Below are 23,838 nucleotides of genomic sequence, written 5' to 3'. Positions count from 1 at the left end.
TCAAAAATTGAGCCTCAGAAGGCCAATTTTATGTTACTCACACTCGCGTCCCTCCATCATGGTCTTTTGTGGCCGAGAGAAATCCACTCGCCCATCCTCACAAACAGATTCAAATCCTTTTGTAATAACTCTCCTTTATAATATAAATCACGTATAATAATAATCACGTAAAATACCAAACTGGCATAAAATGCCAGTGCTGACCAGTGCAGATATTTTCAACAAAAAAGCAATTTTTCCATCCGTAAGACTACTATACGGCAGTTCTAGGACTCATAAATTCATTTTCCAATAAATATTTTCCCATTTTTTGTAATTTTTCATTTTCTGAAAATTGACAAAAAAATACCAAAGTGAATTTTTACAGATTTTCCTTTGAATTTCATTTTTCCTAGCAATTTGGCAAGGATTTTAGGACTAATATCAATAAATTTTCCTGTAAAATTTTCAAATTCTCATATAATAGTTTTCGCTTTTTTAAAGAAAATTTTATGTGAAATTCCAACAGGAATTCGAAAGAGAAAAAAAGGCGTAAAGTGAATTTTCACCTTATTTTTCTCTACAGATCCTTTTTACAACATTCCTGGGTTTCATATTATTTAATTTTTAATCATTACGTGAAAATGTTAACCACGTATTTTTGCGATCGTGACAAAACTCAAAAATTGTCTACATTTTTTAGGTTATATAGTATACGCCATTCAAAATGTCTATTTCTGACGCTAACTACATATAAAAAAGGTGGCATTTTACGCTAATCTGGTATTCTACGCTCATTTTTTGGTTTTCTTCATATTTTTTTTAAATAATAGAAAAGTTATCAACAATTTTTTCCATTAAACGAGAGCTTAATGCCACTTTGGGTTGAAAAAGGGTTGAGGTTAAATGTTGTTGCAAGATCATAAACATAAGATGTAGTAAGATAAAAATTTGCAAGATAAAATGTAGAAATGTAATGTAACATAGGTAATTGTTGAATTTGTATGAATTCCTATCCTATAAGTCCTGTTGAAAATTACAATTACATATTTTCCTCAATTTTATGAAAGTACTTTTGTATAGAAAAGATTTCCTTTTGTGGCAATAAATCACTTTTATGAAGATTCCAAGATTTTTGTTTTGAATCTAAAATATATAAAAGAAGTTACATAGAACATTACAAAGATTAAAAGATTTATTTAAGCATTTGCTTATTTCTCAAAAAAAAAAATCTTTTGCAGAGGGGAAACAAGGTTTTCGTGACTGCTATGCTAAAGTATCTCCGTTGTCTGGTTGATTAACCCTTTAACGACGAGACAGTTTTCGCTGACGGAAAATCAGCAATGAAATGAAACCGATAAACAAAACTTGTGAAACGTCTTACATCTAACCTTCGAAAAGCCAACGGAGTCTGACTCAGTGTATTTCTTGCCTCTACGGACGATAGGGACAAAAATAGCCAAAAAATTTAAGTAATTTTTCTGACGATGCCAATGCCTGATAATTTTCACTCTGATGAAAAATATTATGTTTGAGTATTGTGGTTTCTTGTTTCAAAACGGTTTTGCTTAAAAAAAATTGTAAGTATAAAAAATAATTAAAATCAATTTTGTAATATGAGAATTTAAAAATTTGTCATTTTTAAGCTTAAATATTTACTACATGGAGACTTGCAAAAAATATCCTAGATTCCTTCAACCTTTTACTTTTCAATTACGTACAAACATAAGAAAAAAATAACTTTAGGTAGCCAGGAAAAATTATTTTCTTTATTGGACACCGGTGTTCCAATCCAATCGTCCTTAAAGGGTTAACAATCCAGCCTAATGTAAATTTGAAACATTTCAATTTCCAAAATTTAAACATTGCAAGTGTTGAGTTTGCTTCTACCAGTTAATGGTATGTGTCGCAGCGTAAAGAGTGTGAGATTACAGTGTTCTGCAGTTACTATTCTAGTTTTTTTTTAAGTCCATAAGGCTAAAAATCTTGGAGTCATAACGATTCTTTGGCCTGGGACGATTATATTTTCTACATCAGTAGGAGAGTGAACTTTTCCCTCTATACACTTAAAAGACATCAATTCTTCATCCCTCAGGCTATTCGGCTACTTTTAGTTCGTGCCCTGCTCCTTCCTCTTTTTTCCCATGGTGCTGAGTTATTTTTTTCGTGTGATAAAGCATCGCTTCGGCGCTTGACCGTAACTTTTAATAATTGCATTCGTTTCATATTTTCACTTCGTCCTTACGACCATGTCTCTCATTATCATACTGTAGTATTGGGGCAATCTTCCTGCGGTCACGAGCAGTCGATTTTTTATGTCGGGTGCTTCAACGCGGTCTGCCTGGTTATCTGGCTGAGCTACTGCATCCGGGCTCGTCTATCAGGTCTTCCTGTCTCGGCGTCACCAGGTCGGGGAGCCGCATTCTTCATTGCTCACTCTTTGTCATGGGGGTGACTCTCTGGAATGAGCTACCCAAAGAGAAGAGGCAGCGGCTCATTCGATCCTTCCTATCGTCTTGACTACTTGTCTTTCGTTGTTTTGCTCTTTTTACTTTCAATTTTGTACAGTACATACTTTTTGTTTTTTGTTTTGCTCAGATGGCTTATATACAACCTACGAAGAAGCATTTCCACCGTTTGACTCTGGAGGTTGGTCACCAACACTAAGACGGCGGTGGACGCTAACCCTATCTTAAACCATTTATAACTCTTTGTGCTTTCAAGAGAACTTTTCTCAATAGCACTCATTTTATTATTAATAATAATGGTAATAATAATAATAATAATAACACTCCATGAAGGAACTAGGCCTTCCCGAAAAGGGATTTCTAGACACGCATTATTATTTTTTCTTATACGGGATGAGATTGTCAGTCCTATGCTACGTGAAATCAAGTACAGTAAAGCTCACTGGATGCAATCCGAACACCTTAAACGCAAAAAAATTCTTTGTGATCTAAAGGTGATGCGAACCCGGGACACTTGCATCATAGAGCGAGTGCTCTACCACTTGAACTTGACCCATTGAGTGCCCTTCTAGAAACATAAGTTCTTTAAATTTAAAAAATAAACTTCTTATTTTTGTGTGTTGTTCGTATTGTCATTGAACTTCATTAGACGCCCAGTAATCAGAGTTATTGTTTTTTTGTTAATATGAGGAAAATAACATCCAGAATTTATCCACAAAATCGAATTTCTAATTCAAAATAAGAATTTGTTCTAGCAGCAATTGGCTCTCCATCTCAAATATCGTCCCTAAAGAGTTAAGTGGATCTTTTACATTTTTTTTTAAGTAATATAGGTTTCCATGACTAGTTTTCTATATCTTCTTAATTTTTTTTTTACTAAATGCAGTCTATTATGTTTTTTTTTGGGAGCAGAACAAATATATGTTTTTAAATTCTAAAAAAAAAAACAGTAGTAGCAGGTGTAAGCAGTTTTATCAAAATGACGGTTGGTTATGTTGAGACCGCTCAGGGAATACCTGCCTTATTTTCATTTTTATCAATTAAAACATTTCGTATATTAATAAAATATTTTTAATGTGATCATCATTTAGCACTGCACAAATGAATATTCATAAAATCGTATGTAATTTTTTTTTAGGGGCACTACCAAGGTAAGGAATATAATTCATTATTATGGCAATTGGGAAATTAAGAGAAATGATACGTCTGCTTACTTTGATCGTGGGTCTGCGTTGACTGGATGCTCTCACAAATCATCTCCTGCGTGCTTCCGGATGTGGCTGTTGAGACTGGACTGCTGGATGAATCTTTTTTCGCAAATGGCGCATTGAAAAGGCTTTTCACCTGTATGTATTCTTGTATGAATCTTTAGACATTCCGGAGAGTAGAAAGATTTCTGGCAGTAGGTGCACTGGTAAGGTTTAATACCTGAATGTTTTCGCAGATGTATCTGTAGGTTGATCTTCTGTGAGAAGCGCTTTTCACACAATGTGCAGGAAAATGGTTTTTCTCCTGAATGGGTGCGTTCATGTGAAATCAGTCCGGATTGCTGCGTGAATCTCTTCTGGCAATTTGGATACCTGCATTCGTAGGGTTTCTCGCCGGTGTGCGTACGATAGTGAATCTTGAGACATTCGGGAGAGTAGAAAGCCTTCTGACAAACTTGACACTGAAAGGGTTTAATACCCGAATGCTTCCTCAAATGCAGCTGCATGTTGATTTTCTGCGAAAAGCGCTTATCGCATAGGGAACAGGGAAAGGGTTTTTCTCCCGAATGTGTTCTAAGATGGGAATTCAGCCCGGACTGCTGAGTGAATTTTTTCGCACAGTTTGGGTATTTGCATGCATAGGGCTTTTCTCCCGAATGAATCCGGAAGTGAACTTTAAGGTATTCAGGAGATGAGAACTTTTTCGAGCACACTTTGCACTGATAGGGTTTATCCTTGGCAGGTGCAGTTGGTGGTGACATGGTTGAGTTTGTTGATGGTGATCTAGAGGAGCCGGGGATGACTTTGTAGGTGTTCTCATGTGCTTCCGAAATGACCACTTCTTGGGCGTACGCAGGAACAAAAGTCGGTAGATTTCTATGCAATGTGCTGTCAATTGAAGGATAGAAGGGTGAGAGATTGGTACTAGAGGCAACGTAGGTGGTGCTTTTGTAGCAATTTTTGGCTTCCTACCTCGCTGGGGTTTTCATGATGTCCGGCAGGAAAGCTTGTGAGATTCCAGGATAGAAATATTGTGATGGTGGTTTAAGATTACTGTGTTCGTGTGGTTTGAAGTAGCTGTGAGGAGGTAGGCCCGGTTCTGTCTTAATTGCCCCTGGAGTTTCCTTTAAATTTGACGCCTCCATTGTTTAAAAAAAAGTAGCTCGACTTTTTTTTGTTTTCCTCCTCGCACGGAGAAAAAAACAACATTGCATCAGACAACCCGCCGAACTCTTATGGCAAGACTTTTTCGAACTGTCAAATTTGCGCGAATGCAATTTCGAAAAATGCTTTCACCTTTCTCGGCGGCGCATGTTTTTTGCGAGTTTTCCGGGGGAAAATTCTCCTGTTTTGGGAAAATATTTCCATACAAGTTGCGTATTAATTTGACGTTCAGTAATGCGAATAGTGAGTGCATCTCGGGAAGTGTGCTAAAGACCAAAGACAAGAAAAAACAAGTGAAAATATTTTTTGCATTGTTTTTCATGAACTTAACGGTGTCTGCAGCAACAATTCTGAAATGTAAGTGAAATAGAAAATTGTCTAGTTTTTATTGTAACAAAAAATATTTGCCTTTTTGCGTGGTGGAAAATTTGTGAATCGCTTGTGTCCTGTGAAGAAGGAATCATGGTGGAATTTTCACGTGAAGGACTAACTGGGTGGATTTAATTTTTTTTTTTGGATGTTTTCTATGATTTTCCGTTGGAAAGTACTTTAGGGAGGGATTATCAGGCAAGATGCAATTGGTGACTTTTTTGCTGATCCCAGGAATTATCTGGCGAAAGGTCTTCCAATTTTGCTCTTTTGCCATGAACCGTGCAATCTTTTGTTATCAGGGTTTTGTTTTCTTATTGCAAAAAAGGCATAAGCAAATGAATGGTGCTGTAGGCATTTCTCTTTAGGAAAAGTTAACGTGAAAAACACCCAGAAAATCCTTTGAAGTACCATATAAGTGGAATATCGGGGTGTTATTGAGGGAAAATACAGCAATCAATAATTTCACAGCGACGTCAAGTCAAGATGTCAGAATTGTTTTGCGTTCTTTGCCTTTTGTGCCAAGGGTGGGCTACATAGAGGATTGAGATCATTTTCTAACTCTAGAAGAGGGCGAATCATTGAGATGGAGATTCCTTTTTCGCCACTCCAAGCCTACAAAACCACCCGCCCATTTCCACACGGGCACAGAAACCTTTGTCTCCCCACCTCCCAGGTTTTTCCTGCCTTGAATTTCTGTCCCAACCCAACCACCCCATTCCTGGATGAGAGAAGCGGATGGCCTTCAAATCGAAAGCACACCATCTAGAGGCAAGAGAGTATTGTATAGAAATAGAAGCTTTAGCAAAAGAAAGGCATGGAGAAAGAGACTGGATGAATTATGGGAAATAGAAGGGTTATAAATTGGTGGTTGAATGCTGTTTTTGAGTGTGTTCTCAGCTTTAATAATTATGTGTTGTACCCAGGGTTTTCTGAGACAGTTCTAACTCTGGGGGGTTCAGCAGACCCCTCTGCCCTAACCCCCCTGTATTTCCTACCCTTTCCGCTTGATCTCCCACTCCATAGAACTCCTGAGCACAAGAAGCCTTGAACTTGAAGACGAGAGTTTCCCTACATACCCTTTTTTCCACCTATATACAAACTCTGGGCAGAACTGGGCAGGAAATTCTCCGAAAAAAATTGTCCTTGTCTAATGGCTAAATTTATGAAATAATTCTCAAGCTTTTTCGCTGAAAACCTCTACGTTTGCCTAATCTGAAGTATATAAATTAAGTTAAATTTTAATTCAAACCGCAACAAGACATCCACCACCGAGTCGCATATAGTTTGAAGAAAGAGTAAAGATAGAGAAAATAATTAAGCAATTTTCTCTCCACTGATTTGCTATGTTTATCCAATTTGCCAGGAGAATGTGACACTAAATTAATTAGTATCTTGGCTGTCTTGGCGTCTTGGGGTCTCACACCTTCCTGGAATATCAGATTTATCGTCGACAATGAGTAAATAATTATTCAATTTGCCCTTCTTTCACTCAAAATGCCATATCCTCAGGAGGGATCTATCGTTGTCACTCTGGGTATTATTAGAATAGCTTGAAAGGAGGACCCTAGAGTTTTCTTATTCAGCACGATTATTATTATTTTCTATTTGAGCAGTTTTAAATGGCCAAGCTTCAGTATTTGGAATTTTAATCATTATTTATACTTTAGGGAAGGATAAAAAGGATCCTACCAGTGATAATAAAACATGAATATTTGTCCCACCTTAAAGACTTAGCTAAAAATTGGGAAAAAGTCACGAATATTGATAAAAAATAGCAATTATTTTAAAAACATAACATTTAGAAATGGAACTGCGGCCATTCCTTACTTCTGAGAAAACTCTGTTAAAAATAAAATGATTTACTTTGAATATTTGAAACAGCATCTTACAGAATCCATTAGTTAAAACTTTGCCTGTTAAAAAATTCCAGCTCTTCAGACTTTGGATAAAAGTAAATCAACATAATAGATTCGTTAATTTTTGATGGAACAATAAAAAGAAACATAAGATTATATACTATAACTTTAGTATTGATGCATTAGAGATTAGAGCTACATCTCAGGAGGGGTTTTCTAAAGGATGTAAAAAAGTGAAGATAACTTAAATCTTTCTTATTTTGATACGAAAGCAATGTGTAAAATTCCATTAAGTTTTACATACTTTATTTTATTTAATTAATTTTCAAAATCAAATATTTAAAAGGAAACAAAAATCAATACAAATAACTGTCGGAATTATTTATGGAAGATAATTTTAAAAAAAATTATACCAAACCAAACTTCAATACTTTTCAAAATTAGTTTTAAAGATCGTTGTTACTTTACACTTAAACTTTTATTCTTGAAAAAGAAAAATATAATTTGGGACTCTATTTTATGAATAAATAAAATAAAAAAAATAAAACTATTGGTCCTTATTTAAAATTTAAAAAAAAGTGAAAGTCAAAAGATATGATTTTGAGATGTTTATTTAAAAATCCTTTTCTTATTCATTCACGAAACGATAATCTTAGTATATTCTGCTGTTTTAGACCTTTTGTATGTCAATTCTTTAGCCATTACCAAATAACCTTCTATAGGGGTAATTTAAAATAAAGTATTAAGTACTTAAATGAACGGTATATTCATCTTTACCTGTAGCAGAAATAATAATCTCTTTAGTATGTTTTCTCTAATTTCACAATTTTCTCACGTTTTCTATGGTCTTGGGAATGGGGAATAGAAAAGAAGTATTTCTGGAACGCTCTGATTACAATTTTATTATCTCAGCTGAGACTCAGGGAAGTCATTCGCACAAGCGATGGCATATTTTTCACCTCATTTAATATGTATTGTAGGTACAACCTAATAATAATTTTCCATAGATGGTGTACATAATGTGAAAGATGGAAATATTTGTGGTAATGTGAAAGAAGTTTTACAGGGCGGTTATTTTCATATACTTGGAAATTATAACAATTTCTGTCACCCTATTGTTTAGTGATTGATATAATGAAAAATTGTGTGACAGTTGGATAAATCGTATCGTATATGACTATAAGGTGAATAAAGTTAATAAAAATGGGTCGCGCATTGAATTGGAATTGTCCGCGTAATAGTATATACATTGTGGTTTTGAAGTAAATGTTGGTTGGTGAGGATATCTTAAATAATTTATACCACCATTGATCACGAGATATGGTGTCACGAGGAAATCGATTAAAAATGGGCTTAACACGAGGATTTATTCATTGAAAAAGGTCAAAAGGTCATTGGGTAATTTTCCGGATTTTTTTTCTGTCTGCCTAAACATAGCAAAAGGAAAAATACTTGTAATCTATTTGAATTGAAATATATGTACATAGACAGAATGAAGAAAATTTTTTTGAAGGTTCTCTAAAAGGAACTTATGATAGGAAATTGGAAAGAGGCGTAAAAAATATGGATGCAGAGAAATATGATATTTTATGGGTCATCGAGAGAAACAGGATTTTCTACTCTAGATTCGTATTTGAGGAAGTGTTGAGTGTATACACAGTACAAGGAAGGGCATTGAAGAGGGTGTGAAAAGTTCTCTAGAGAGAAAAATTTTGACGATGGGAGCTTTTCTCTACCATGTGGAAAAAGACGACTGTCATATATGCCAGAAAAAAAATCAAATTAAATATTTATTCTATACTTTGAATAAATTTTATAATTCATAAGAACATATGTAATTTTTAGCAAAAGAAGCGAAGGAATAAGAGGGTGAGATAAAAAGGCTCTTAAAATTTTGATCTTCTTTTCCATAATATACATATGATTCTTAAGTGCTATGTATATATTATATTCTGATTTTTTTTGTGAAAGAAAAGAGATATCTCTAGAAATTTAAGTGATGTGGAAAATGGGAAAATTTTTCTTTTAGATTTGCGCTATACAAGATTTTTTTTTTAAATTACTTCTTTTAGACTATGCTCACAAATTCCTATGGAAATTTTTGAGTATGAGATAAATATTAATTGAAAACTAGAAAAAATACCGTCACGCCACTAACGTTACTAAGAAAAAACACCTAGGGAAGACAGGGGCAGAATTAGCCAGCAAATGAAACTATTTTTTGCTTATGAAAAACTTGTTTAACTCTTTCCGGACCGCAGCATATGCTGCAAGCCAATATCATCATTTTTTAATCAAAAATATCTAAGCTCAGGAATTAATTGCAGTCCTACAATAAATATCTTATATTTGGACATCCTTATAGTTTGTAATCATCCACAAGAATAGGATTTTTATCAGTTCGGAATAATTAAAAAACATTGTTTTTCACAGAACATTCATATGCTGCTTTGGGTACTCAGAGTCCCAAAAGAGACGAAAGAGTTAAGTTAGACTAATAAATATTTCAATGGATAGGAAATGAGTAAAATTTACTCTGAATAAATAGAATGAGTTTTGGTTACATACCACTTTACTGCCAATTAAATTAATTCATAAATTAAAAAAAACCATTCCGAAATAAGAACTTGCTTAAGAAAAGTACTTTCAAAATATTCTAGCATGAGTAACAAGCATGCGGACAAATTAAAAAGTTAATCCGCGAAAGGTATATCATTTACTAGTACTTTACCGATTCATTACCGCTTAAGTCTGATGAAGTCGGGTTCAAAATTTCACAATCTTTCAAAAAATCCAAATTTATCAAGTCGGTTCAAAAATAAGCCCTCCAAAGTTGTTTTAACTTTCACCTTCGAAAATTCGTTATCGAAATGCTTTTCGAATATAGGTGTCTAAGAAGAACATCTTAAACATTCATCTTGATTGCCTTTAAAACATATTCGAAAATGTAAAAATTCCAGTAGTCGTTTTCGAAATAAACCAAAAAAAAACATGGTTTTGAAGGGGTAGAAGTGGACTGGGAGGGAAAGAAAAAAGTCTGTCCTGGATAGTTGACTTATGGGGGAATTATCAAAAACCGGAAGTCGAAATCTCATACCGTTTGGCCTCTATCCGTGTCAGAAGTTGAAAAAAAGTGGATGGTATAACTACTTTCTCTTTTAATTCGAGCAATAAAAACGTGCACTTTTATTCACTTTAGTCATTACCAGCGAGCACAGCTAGCTGAAAAAAAACATGGTTTTCAGCATATTTGCTGAATCGATCAGCAAAAATATGCTGACCGGTCAGCAACTCTCGAAGAAAAAGTGCTAACCAAATATGGGAAAATGACATTGCCTCGCGAGTGTCGTTTTAAAGTGAGAAGAATTCAGCTAAAAATACATATAGTTTCAAATGAATTGAAATCAGCTAACATTAATTTGGTGTTTGCTGGGTTGTCTTTGGATCTGAAAAATTGAAATGATATGAATTTGGGGATTTTTGAATTCAAGGGTTATGGAAAACGAAGTAACTCATAATAATAATTTTAGTCTGTGAGTTTATTTAAAATATCATGGTATAAGAAATCCCATTATAATTCTAGGATTGTGTAGGTATGTACGCTTTGTTACAAGACCATAATGTGAGATTGGGTCATTAGATTTTATGCGGTAAACATTGCGATTTTGTTAGTGTTTAGTAACGATGTTTTCTTGTTTAGAATCTATATGGATGGCATGAATGAAAAGGGATAATTTAAAGTTAAATAAATTCAAAATTCTAGTACAATCTGTATGGTATGATAAAATGTCCTTGAATACACTAATCAAGAAATTATTTTCAATAAATTTCCGCTCACATCATCTATTATTTCAGATGTGGGTCATGCGATAAAATTTAGGAAATGTAATCACATGAATGTGAAAGGTTGAAAGAGAAGGAGAATGTTAGGGATACTAGTAAGGCAAAAGGGATGAGTGAAAATATACATGAAAAGTCACGTTCTTATCAACTTTTAAATGCGACAATTTAAATATCGTCTGTAGAGGGTGGATATGTTTTGCAACATTGTCACTATACTTTTCTCCATTGGAGGAAATGGTTGTATGATGACAAAGGCTTCCATGCCGTTGCTATATTATATATATTTGAGGTATAATTAAAAGCATACATATCCACATGGGTGGGTGAAAATTTAACAGGGCAACAATGTTGGAGCAATAATGAATTTGAAAGTGGTGCTGCTGAGGATGCTTTTGTGCGGGTTTGCAGAAATACTCATGTGGCTCACAAAAATTCCACATTTTGTAGATGTTTTAGAGTATTATTCAAGAATTATACTGTGTACATGCCCTCTTTCAATGTATAATCAGTTATGTAATACACAGCACTTTTCAGAAGAATTTTCCTTTTCCGCTGTAATACTATATAGAAAAATGTAACACTTGTGCAGGTCATTTGAATTTATATATCATTTTTGCAGAAAATCTTACTTCAAAGTGCTGCTCTTTCTCTCGTTGCTGATTTTTTGCGTTCTCTTTCTGGTGTGGTGTTTATCCCATGAAATACAAAAAAAAATGAAAATCTCTGGAAAAAGAAGTGCAGAGTATTTATACGATCGATATCTAAAGTACAGAAGCTTTGTTTTTTTCATTCTTCGCAATGTGCCTTTGTTGGAATATGTTTAACAAACAAGAAATAAAGTTGGGAAAGCATGAGTGCAAAGTATCAAGTAAAATGTTTTAGCAAATTGTGCAGAAATTGCCTTAAATTTCCTCATGTAATTATTCATGATTCTCAAGTCGGCATCATTAAGAATTTCTTGTGTTCTTAACAAGAGGTCTGCTCATGTGATATAGCAGCTTTTCCTGAGAGAAGAAGATGGAGTAAGAGTATGTTTCGTTGTATTTTTGATGTCTTTTATAAAGGTAATTAAAAAACAATTAATGAATACAAAACTGTACAAATGTTTTGCCATAAAAAAATCTTTAAGATTCTTTGCATTTCAAGCACGGCAGAATAATTTCCTAAATTCTGAAACAGGAACTTATAGTCGATATGTATATTTCAAAGCTAGAAATTATATTCGTTACTTTATTGTTTTTTTGTTTAACTTCATAAGATATGGAACAATTTCTCATTTAAGTATTACTTAAAAAAGAGTGAACAAAGAGTCCTAGTAATCGGTTCATAATCGGTTTATTCCCGGTTCCGAACCGGTATTAGTTCAGTCTTACCAGAAATTTCAAGACCTTTCCAATGAGCTGAAACATAAACCTCTTTGTCTGAGAAATACGTTCTCTAGAGATCTTCTTTCAATCATTTGACCTTGAAAAACCTTTATCAGGAATAATTTAACGGTATTTTCGTATATGGACGAAATGTCCGCCTGGGTAATCTCTAAGAAATATTCAAAAATAATTAAAAGTCGCACGACGCGTTTATTAGTGATCCCAAAAACATAGTTTTGTAGGAAAAGGGGAGGGTGAGGGGGGGAGGGGTATGAGGGACAGGTGAACGGTCCTTGGGTCAATTATGAGGGCTCTCCTGAAAGTTCCAAGTCAATATCTCTAACTGTTTGGTTTCTAGAGCTGGTGACAACTGGACGGACAAACGTAGAGATAGACAGACGGAGAAATACCATGACATAATATCTCAGAAATAGTCTGCAACGCGAAAATACATTGAAAAAACGTGATCCCTGGCAGGTGGGGTGAAAGGTGGAAATTTTGGGGTTGGGGGTAAAAATTGAGAGTCTGGGGAGTTTAGGCAGTAAAAACAATTTATAGAATTAAACTTTTTTTGTATATCAAAGTTTTCTCAGAGGTATCAACGGAAACTCTTCTAAAAATTTAAAATGTTCAAGAGTTATGAATAAGTTTGTCAATATATAATTTGTATATTAAATCCTACTGTGATGAAAATATTCCATTTGGTAGATAGGCAATGCATTTTGATTCTCAACTCAAATAATAGTATAATATATTTAGTTTCTCGCTTACTAGTTATTAGATTCTACGTCGTTTTTTTATTGGAAATTATTAAAAATTTAAGCAAAATGAGTTTATAATTTAAATCTCAAAGCTGTAATTGAGATTTATGAATTAAGATTGTATAGTTTTAAATCCATACCCGTGACGTTATTAGATTTCAATTTTTTTACATTCTTGGTACTTGAGTGATTGGGCTTTGTGCAAAATTACAGCGCAGTATTTCGATAATTTTAAATAAATAAATTGTATGTCAGGGTGTATTGAAAAATTTTATATTGAGAAAAATAAGGATAGTCAATCAATATTTTTTTTACAAAATTGATTGTTGGTAAGTTATGATAACGAAATATGGAGAATCATGGCCTGTAATTTGAGAGTATATACGTTAAATATTTTACAAGTCATTTTGCTACAAAAACTTCTTCATGTGGATAGGTGTAATTTGCCACTATTGAGGGTTTGTCGATAAGTGAAATTGGGCAGTGAATGTGGGGCAACAGTTCTTGGTTTTTCCTTTCAACCTTTTATTTTCTCTTGTCTAACTTTTTCCTGAAACAAGGAAGACTGAAAAGCGATGAATTCCTCTTCTCAATGATAATTCCCGTTTCCATGTCAGATTGCTGTCCATTGTGTCTCTTTTTCCTTTAGTGCATATCCATCATTGTGTTTCTCCGCACAATCCATGCTCGTTTGAGAGGGATGGAATCTTTTTCCCTAGAAAGTCTTCAGTGTTGGGATGAAATTCAATGATTTATCCAGCTATAAATTGCTATGTAATTCCTTCACCATGATAATTTAATGACGCCACAGTGATGACGAGGATGATTGAGGTAAAGTGGGGAGGGTAGGCGATGATAATGGATAATACTGTAAACTCACGCAGCATCAACAACGCGAGAGTTATAGCGCCACGAGCTGGAGTAAGAGTGAGAGAGAGAGATCCGGCAGGAAGTGACCTAAATATTTGCAATCAATTGGAAAAATAAAAAATCAACCAACAAGCTTACGTAACATAAAAGTGGAAAAGGATGGCTATTTAGAATTCAAGATAGGAAATGTGAGCAAATAGAACTCAATATGCTGAAATTTAGTCAGAAGAAAATTAAACAATAAATTTTTATATTAAATGCGTAAATAATTAAATATAAAAATATTCAAGAAAAAAAGTTTAATAATATTGACTTGCAGTAATACATTTTTTTTAATTTCCTTAAAATATAAAAGAAAACTAATGGGATTTGTGCTATTAATGAAAACTTATAACTGAAATATAGTTCAGTTTTATGTCCTTTTCTTTCATTCATATTGAATACTTTCAGTCCTATTAATTGGTAGGCTAAATCCATGTATACGTATTTAGCACAATGTATAGGTTCCCAAGTGGCAAAAATGTGTCAGTATGACGTTATAGTTATCGTATGGTAATAGTAATTATTTGGTGCACCCGCACGTCATACTTTCGAAGTGGGGAATAACCTCCACGTTATAAAGAGGTAAGCGAAGCGACACAACTTACCATTTTGGTAAGTTCACTAACGATAGTGACACGTTAGTTGAACGTCGCTTCTTACCTCTTTTCTATTTGTCTCTTTCTACTCCGCATTCTTTTTCTTCGTTCTCTTTTTATTTCCATGACGCATAATTCTATCATGAAATCTCTCACTGAAAATATTTCAATAATCAGCGTGCAAATATCGCGGGATTTCATTGATTTTATTTATTATATTGAACATGCCGATGCCGTTTACCGATAGAGATATTATCAAGTATCGATTTAAAATATCTCCCGACCAGAAAAAACTGATATTTGACAATTTTTCAATGGAATAATTCTAAAAATTTTCTGAATTTTTTTTTAAACTATTCCCTATAATTTCTGACATATTGTTACAACTTCTTGGTCATAAAAATAAATTTCATATGGAATTAGATTTCATGAAAAACGGAATTTAAAGTCAGTGTGAAAATTTTGAATTCGCGCGCAACAAAATCTTATGGCGCACTCATCCCAATAAAAGTCTGTCCGCGTCCGCGGATAGTCATACGACATCTATTGAATTCCAAAGACGGATTCTTTTAACGCTCATAGTATAATAAGATAGATTTTTATAAAATAATTTTGGACACTTGCAGTTAAGAACAATTTCTGGAAATTACGTTATGATTATAAAAAATTTTAATGGCAACGGGAAAATTTATATACATAAATTTATATTTTATTTTGAAGGGATTATCTTGAATCGGGTCCCGGGCAAAATCCTGAAAGCCAAAATCCCGAATTTTTAAAAGTGTCATGGCTACTCCCATTATTGCACTCGCGCATGGTGGAGACAAAGGAAAATTTTCTGTGTCTTGGGAAATTATTCTACACATTATCTTCCATATAATTCCATCCCATTTCAGGATTTTGGCGTTCGGGATTTTGATTTTCGGGATTTGGCTTTCGAGATTTTGGCTGCCTCCGCTTGAATCATGTGGCGTACATTTAGTCCTCAAATCCAACATCACAATCATAAATGTTTGGAAGAAACCTTAATAGAGAGGACAGGTTGTCCTGTTTTCTTTCTAAATAAATTAAAATAAGAATAAAATTTCACAATTTTGTGTTAAATTATTAAAATCACTATACAAAATAATATATATTAACTATACAAAATATGATCGATTTTTTAAAATGTTAAAAATATTTTTTTTTGTTGTATCAATTTAATTTTACTTGATTTTTAAGAAAACAATTGCTATCTTTTAAATTTTTTTTAAATTTTTCTTCGTTAGTGAAAGGCTAAGAACACGCTTTCGTCCAGGAACGTAATGGAATGCCATTTCCGAAAACTAAAAAGCGTTGTTTTGAGAGCAATTTGTCCACAAACTCTAAAAACAAAACTTGCAAAAGAAACTACTTACATTTTTGTGAAAAAAATTCTTTTAGTTTTCTACAAAAAATGTACTTTAAATTAAACTTCTGGAATATTTTGTAATATATCTACAATGCTTGAATCGACTTTATGAGGGTCCTCCTAGAACCCCAAGTCACTATCTCTAACTTCTTAGGTTAAAACATACCGTTGCCCGTATAAACAACGTAGTGTCATTATTAAAAATTGTCAGATTATATTATACTTTTTGAACAATACAGTCTGTTAAGGGTGTGGCCAAATGGTAGTTGACTTCAAATATTCAGACTATTTTTTGTGGACCAATAGATGGCATTATTGTCGTCGATGCTTTGTAGTAAAGATATTAAATTGACTTCAAATTCAAATCTTAGAAATACTTTATGCACATGAGTGTATAACACGCTTCGCTCTAATAAAAGAATGTATTTCTCGATTTTCATCCCAAAAGATCAAAAATTTCACATGAAGTGACCGATAAATAGGATAAATACATCGAAAATTTAAACTTATTCATCTTTAAGTCAATTAAGCAATTTAAAGAAATGAAAAATATCGAAAAAATCGGTAAAAATCGTCTCGTTATATTTAAGAATAAAAAAATATTTTTTCAACACATTCAGACTGACATGATTTTTTTTACCTTAGAGATTGTAAGTTAGAAAAAATCTGAAATAATTCATTTTAAACGTATTTCGAATAATTATTTTATTACTGAATTTTAAAATCTCCTATTTTTATGTTATGTTTAAGTAAAATCATCTATTTAAATTTCATTTAAATGCAAACAATAATTTTTAATAAAATTTTAATTTTTAATATAAAAGTAGAAATACTCTGAACAATTCGTTTGCAAATTATTTGCAAGAACGAAAAATTTTATCACACATTTATTAAATTCAAGACAATCAAATATTACATTTTATTTTTTAAAGCTATTCCATAACCTAATATTTTTATATTGTCATTACTAAACGTTTAAAAAGCTGCAGATATTCTATTGAATATCTTATATGATTACGTTATCTGCACGTAAATTTTCTTAAAAACAGTTACGTCATATTTTGAGAAAAAAACAACGAAAAAATTACGTTATTATAACACAGCAAGTCTGACGTTAATATTTTAAGTAGCCAAAACGTTATATTTAGGTCATAAGGTTTCCTCGGCTCTTTGAAACTCGAAGTAACTTGAGTGACGTGCAACAAACGTTTCTTTTACCTCATTTTTGCACTATAGTAAATTTTTGCCATTTGGGTTATATACAATCTATGTAAAGGTTGTATTTTGGATAATCATATTATCATTTTGTTACACCTTATTTATGTATATTTGTGACTTGTCGAAAACCACAAGTCAATATCTCTTACTGTTTTTAATTTGCAAATACCAATACGCCAGAAAGAAGCAGCCGTAGTCAGCAACGAAAAAGTGTTTCGACGGGTTTGAAATCTACGAGAATCAAAATTTATATCTTTTATAACTGCGGTACGTTGATTTTTTATATGTTTCTTTATGAATCAGACCCATAGCAATATATTTTAATATCTATTCCTATGTGTCGCATTTCTTAAATAGACCCATGTGTCAAATTAATTGATAATATAGAAAAAAATTATTTGTTTGAAGCATTAATCGTCTGCAGGTAACCACACTTTCCCAGATATAATGAATTAAGTAAAAGCAATAAAAAAATATTTCAACGATATTTATGGTGCTCATGTTGTTATTTTTTTTTCGTTTTTAAGGATAACAGTCTGTGTACTTTCTTTTCCTGTTTTTTTTCTGTCATAATTTTACGAAGGGATGATAAATTCCGTGAATAATTTGATGTAATTATGGTGAAGCGAGGAAAAGTACATTTCTCTAATTTTATTTATATACGTCCACAATTTCTAGGGAAAATGTGTGAAATGTAACAAAAAGCACATAGCAAAAAATACATGTTGTACTCATCAAAAATATGGGAAAAATGGAATGCAAATGAAAGTGTCCTACGGGTAAATTAAATTTAGACCATGGAATTAGGTTAATTTTATGTGTAAATGTTGAAAATATTACAGAAGTTGTCATCATTTTTTCAGAATAGGATGTAGGGTTTTTATGGTGTAAAACAAGTGTTTTAGCCATTCTTATTTAGAATAATTACAAAATTTTTAAAAACCTATATGCACAAATGTTATTTAAGGAGGAAGTTGTGAAAAGATCCGACACGTGTTTTGATTGCAAATTTTCCAATTTTCTGACAAATATTTGACATGTAATTTAAACTTGTGACAAGTAAACCGGGAATATTAGATGAGAAAAATGGTTGTATATAGAAGAAGTTTAGGATGAAAAGGGAATAAAAGGACAATGAAGGACACCCTTGAGAATTGTGTGACTTGGTTTGCTGATGTATGATGGGAAACAAGAGTAAACCTTTGGGTATTACTATGTATAATACATAGTAACATCATTTCCAACTCAAGTGGATATATATCTCATGATAATTCCAAGTGAGGAAAATATCTGTTTGCAACTTTTCCTGGATAACATGAGTTTTGGTGTGATTTATTTGTGAATTGGAATTGCATAAAAAATTGCTCAAACATAACAAAATATTTGCAGTTTTATGCCATTTACTCTCACGAGATTTTTCTGTAATGGAAAAATAATTGTTTATAAAGTTTCCCTTTATTTTTTCTTCGTTATCGATTGTAATTTTAATATTATAGAAAATATATATATATTTTTTGATAGGAATAGATTGATGGAATTTTACCTGAAAGGGCTTATTGTAATTCTTTGGAATTATTGAGCCTCTTTGTTTACTAAATCCCATCCGCATGGCAAATTAATGGGAAAAAGGTATATCAATCGACCAAAAATCCATCAATCATTCAACTGAAAATTACAGCAATTTAATGTACGATGAGAATACAGAATAGGAAGAAATGCTATGAGGTATATTTATAATTTGCAAAGAGATTTTGTATTCACTAAATCGGAAAATTTATTTAATACGATATTTTAATTCTTTTAGAATGATTAGGTTACTTTCTGAGACACTAAATTTTTAGCCACGTTAAATCTCCCACTTTTCTCTGGTAATCCCCTTCCCAACTTACTTACCTCAAAGTTCATTGAAAATTTTCATTACTCTTTGTTTAACAAGTTTTTCTAAACAGATATTGACTTTTATTCGGATGTGCTATCATTTTCCCAATGGAAGTGATAATAAATAAACCGGCGGCAGACAGACTAGAGTTGTATGTTGCTTACTTAACCCTTTAACGACGAGACAGTTTTCGCAGACCGAGAATCAGCAATAAAAATGAAACCGATAAACAAAATCAGTAAAAGGTCTTACATCTAACCTTAGAAAGTCCAACAAAGTCTGATTATGGGTATTTTTTTCCTCTATGAGCTTTAGGGACAAAAATAGCCTAAAAATTTAAGTAATTTTTCTGACAATGCCAATGAATGATAATTTTCACTCTAATGAAAAATATTATGTTTGAGTATTGTAGTTTCTTTTTTTCAAAAAGGTTTTGCTTAAAAAAAATTGGAAGTATAAAAAATAATTAAAAATATTTTCATTATGAGAATTTAAAAATTCGTCATTTTTGAGCTTAAAAATTTACAATACAACAAATACCTGGAGACTTGCAAAAATATCCTGGACTCCTTCAACCTTCTATTTTGCAAAAACGTACAAACATAAGGAAAAAATAATTTTAGGCAGTCAGGAAAAATTATTTTCTTTATGGGACACCAGTGTTCCAATCGTCCTTAAAGGGTTAAGTTGATGCTCTTTTATACAAGATAGAACTTCTTATACTAACTACCTTCAGTTTAGGTGAATCTTGAAAACTCTCCAACACCTCAACCCCACCAGCTGTTTAAGGACACCATCCGGCTACTTGAGTCCAACGTTATCTTGGACATCTCTAGACTCCTTGTGTATAAGTCAGATAATTTAACATGTTTTGACGGTGACCATAATTTATAGGTCCTGAAATAGGACTTTCATGTTATGATTCAGCCGTATCTCGTGTTCCATGTTAACGGGCTTCTGCGTAACATTTGCTCTAAAACTTCACCGCTATCCACAAACCTTAAGTGGCAATAGGTCTTAGGGTAATTGCTCATAATTTTGGACAGTCTGCTTATAAGCATCGAAGTTCCAAGTTTGAAGTGCGATATTTTCAATACTAATTGACATTTCTTGTTACTCTCTTTTCAGAAGGGTTGTTTAGAAACTTAGCAAGCTATTTATCGACCTTTTTTTATTAAAATTAGTTTTATTACGTTTAAAAATGAATTGATATGTAGGGGTGACTTTGGCTCTTATTTTGGACAATTTGTTTATTAATTTGTCCAACTTGGCTGTAAATTTGGACAGCTAATCCGCCTCAATAGGATGCCCATTGTTCTTCATTTGATGAACCAATCTTACCAAGTCCTCTTCCTGTTCATGTAAGGGAAACGTAGAATGTCACAGAAGCCCGGAAACTTTCCATATCATTCATTAAAGTGAGTTGACTTCGATACTCCAAGTACGTGCGGATTCGCTCATTCCCTGACTTTTCCGGGAGCCTTTCAGGACATTTCTCGCTACGTCTCTTTCGTAGAGATGATGCTCCTTTGTTTCTCCAGGCATTTGTCTAACCTAGTCATCACAAAAGCTAAAACTTCACGAAATTTCGTGAGAAAAACACCTGTCCAAAATAAGAACCATCACCTCATTTGTGAATGTCTTAAAAAATTTCCCATTTTTCACACGAAAAATCTAATTCACAAGGCAAATCTCACTTCAGATCAAATGTACAAATCACCACTAACGTGAATCAACACAATATTCAATGAGTATTCAATAATATCACTCAAAAAAAAACCGAAGAAACATTGTTAGTACTTCACCACAGCTAAATAAGAACTGAAGTAAACACGAAGTTCTGTCATATTTCTCGTAAGCAATTGCTCACACTGAATTTTCAACAAAGCAATTTCAACTCAAATCATATTCAAAATTTAACGTATTTATTGTCAAAATCTTCCAAAAAGAACAAATATTTAGATAGAATTCATTATTCATCAAATATTGGAATAAAAATCCATCATTTTAATCAATTTATTTTTAGTGTCCAATGTTATCCTCAAAGTGTCCAAAATAAGAAAGTGGACAAAATTATGAGCCTTTCCCCTATACCTATCATGGTTTTTTCGATGATCGAAAGAAGTTTTTGAACGGAAAATTGATTATTCCTTTCTGCAATCCGCTCATTAACCTACCATCTTCACACTTTTGTCATAGCTCATCGTTGACCAGGTACTTGAAGTTTTAGATGACTTCAAAGATTTAAGTATCAATCATGACATAGTGGCATTCTAACGCTGCAAGGTGTTCTCTTCATTGACTCTGAGTGAGTGAGTTATGTGGGCTGCCGAAAAATGATATTCAATAATACTGTAAGATAATAGGGGAGACGTTTTTCCCACATCAAGATAGAAATTTCTTCTTTGGTCTTAGCATTATTTCATTGTAACTTTAGGTTATAATTGTACAATTTTTATCACGATACTGTGATACTTTCAAAAAGGCTTGCTATCCAATTTGCCATCAAGATGTTTGTAATCATTGGCAAGACGACGGGATAGAAATCACTTTCCTGTTTTCCTTATTTATAATTTTAGCTGAGATTTTACTATAGTTGGACTAGCAGGATAAAAATGAGAAAATATAGTGCATGGGAAAATACGTATAATTATTGTTATATGGGCTTTGGTGATTGAACTTTTTTTTATCGATTGTCTGTCCTCAGAGAAGAGTGGCGTCTGGTGGCGTCGCATTACGGAAATGAATTTTCTATTTTCAACATTTCCACTATAAAATGTGTTTTTTTGCTTTGTTTTTGGTTGGAGATATATTTTTCATTTTTTATCCTTACCCATGGTAACCTCCACTGCTAGAAAATTATGTTTTTGACACTTTTAACGCAGGTGGTGAGAAAATTTTCTAATTCAATTTGCCATTTAATTTTCCTTTTGGTTTAATTCGTTGAAATTATGAGGCAATATGGAAAATTATGGAAGTTGATTTATTGATTCGTGGTATGCAAGAGTATTAGAAAATCCTATGAAATTAATCATCTGCTAATGATAATAATGATTTAATTCTTGAAATTAGACAGTGTGTCTTGTTGCCTAATATTTTAGCAATATTAACTTTTTGGCCTGCTGTCTGCTAAACTTGTGATAGAAAGCTCATAATCACGCAATGAAAAAGTCTAATTATACGCCATGTTTTGGTATGAGAAACATGGTGAAAAAATACAATAAAGCTCCTTAATAAGTCGAGAAGATGGGTCAATAAATGAGTAACTATTTGGACTTCAGGCGTCTATATTGCTATAGAAATATATAGATGGATTGTCATTGATTGTGCCTGAGAGGAAATTAAGTGACCAAACAGATCATGATATCACTCACTAGGGGTACCCTATATAGAAATCTATGTGAAGTATGCTTGAAGTTGTTCTTCAACTTTTCCACCTCATCTACGATATATAATTTCCGATTTAACTCAAGACATGAAGTTTTTTTTCGACTATTTAAATTTTGACTATGATTGGCAGGAAGAAGGACATGTAACATTGAATTCAATAAAATGTGCAAAGAGAGCCTGTATTTGAAAGTTGAGGATGTATTCTATTTAAAGAGAGCAGTATTTGTTGTGTAATATATTGAGGGGTTATTGTGAAAAGGGGAATCGTGAGAGTCTTTTACTCTATGGGGGGATAGAATAGGCTGATACCGGGGGGAGTTTGTCATATATCATTTGAAAAGTGTTTCTGTGTGAACGTAGGCATGTAATACTGACAACGACAATGAGCAGGAACGCCCTTGAAGCTTCTATAATGGATGGTGAATTGTGTACATGGAGTGTCAGATGGGTGGAAGGATGTGAGACTGATGGAATTTTGAGAGGAGTCTTGGATTTGCGGGAGGAAGACACGAGTTTTCCTCCACCTCATCCAAAGGGGTTTGGGGTGAGGATTCGGATGAATTGTGTCGTATATGAAAGGAAACAACAAATAGGAGGAACATGTTTCACACAAAATTACCAAAAATTATCTACGAAAAATGATAATAATTTGCTATATTATATCTCCCTGAGGAAATCAACTGAGAAAGAAGGACACTCTTTTTGCTGAACAATCTTTCTTTTTTGTCATACATTTTCAGCTTCTTTTTACCTAATCAAGAGTAAGATGTGTTTATATACACAGGATTTGGTGTGTAATCTATCCAAAGCGATTACGGGACAGTTTTATACAGGATCTTAAATTTTTAGTAAATTTTTGATTTTTAGTAATGGGGTTTTATATTTTACTGCTCGAACTCAAAGAGAGAGCAGTTATATAATCGACTTTTTTTTCAACTTCTCACTGTTCTAGAGCTTAAACGGTAAGAGATATCGACTTCCGGTCTTCGATAACCCCTCCTCAAAAGACATTATCTCGTACCCAACCACTTTACTTCCCCTCCCCTTTCGTATGTTCCCAATCTCCCAAAAATAGGTCAAAAATGAGATTTTCCAATTTTGCATAAAATTGGCCTAAGCTTTTTCAATGATTTTTGGATATGTTTTAGAGCTGGTCCTGGCGAACATTTCGCCCAAACATATCTATGATCGGAAAATTCGCCATTTTGAATTAGTGAAGGTCAAAGTTCAACCACTTTGGAAGGCTCATTTTTCTTTTTGGTTAAATTTGGATTTTTTAGAAAAGTATTGCAAATTAGAACCCGGCTGCATCGGTCTACATCGGTAATGAATCGGCTAAGTACCGATTTTTGATTTTCAAATGCTTTTGCGATTTATGAATCAATTTGATCTCTAGTAGATCAGTGATTCCAAAAGATTATGCAAAAAGCTAATT

The 23,838-nt window shown here is 33.0% G+C and overlaps 2 protein-coding genes across 8 annotated transcripts in view; one reads left to right on the top strand and one right to left on the bottom strand.

Moving 5' to 3' along the window:
- Positions 1-3,502: 3,502 nt before the first annotated feature.
- On the bottom strand, positions 3,503-4,906 carry LOC129809516 (gastrula zinc finger protein XlCGF8.2DB-like). 2 transcript variants are annotated; one of them, XM_055859434.1, is made up of 3 exons: positions 4,628-4,906; positions 3,876-4,543; positions 3,503-3,791 (listed from the first exon to the last, which is right to left on the bottom strand). In XM_055859434.1, the coding sequence occupies exons 1-3, from the start codon at positions 4,798-4,800 to the stop codon at positions 3,694-3,696; spliced, it is 939 nt and encodes a 312-aa protein (XP_055715409.1). In that variant the 5' UTR covers positions 4,801-4,906; the 3' UTR covers positions 3,503-3,693. The 2 variants fall into 2 exon arrangements, with proteins under 2 accessions (XP_055715409.1, XP_055715408.1); XM_055859433.1 differs by having other exon boundaries at positions 3,503-4,543; positions 4,628-4,885.
- A 12-nt stretch (positions 4,907-4,918) lies between these two features.
- Positions 4,919-23,838, top strand: part of LOC129809514 (TLD domain-containing protein 2) — a 116,205-nt gene continuing 97,285 nt past the window's right edge. For 4 of the 6 annotated variants that reach the window (XM_055859413.1, XM_055859414.1, XM_055859415.1 and 1 more), the window contains exon 1: positions 4,919-5,176. The gene's annotated coding sequence lies outside the window, so the exon portion shown is untranslated. The remainder of the gene's footprint in view (positions 5,177-23,838) is intronic. The other 2 variants (XM_055859417.1, XM_055859416.1) reach the window with 1 other exon arrangement.

This window comes from Phlebotomus papatasi, chromosome 1, assembly GCF_024763615.1.
Source record: "Phlebotomus papatasi isolate M1 chromosome 1, Ppap_2.1, whole genome shotgun sequence".
NCBI classification, from domain to species: domain Eukaryota; kingdom Metazoa; phylum Arthropoda; class Insecta; order Diptera; family Psychodidae; genus Phlebotomus; species Phlebotomus papatasi.
This window is presented reverse-complemented; position numbering and strand designations above follow the sequence as displayed.

What these genes read in the sequence shown, in the direction of transcription:
- LOC129809516 (XM_055859433.1), bottom strand. Translation starts at nt 4,800, where the DNA reads ATGGAGGCGTCAAATTTAAAGGAAACTCCAGGGGCAATTAAGACAGAA. An exon ending in ATCATGAAAACCCCAGCGAG is followed by an intron (nt 4,544 to 4,627) that starts GTAGGAAGCCAA and finishes TTCAATTGACAG; the next exon opens with CACATTGCATAGAAATCTAC.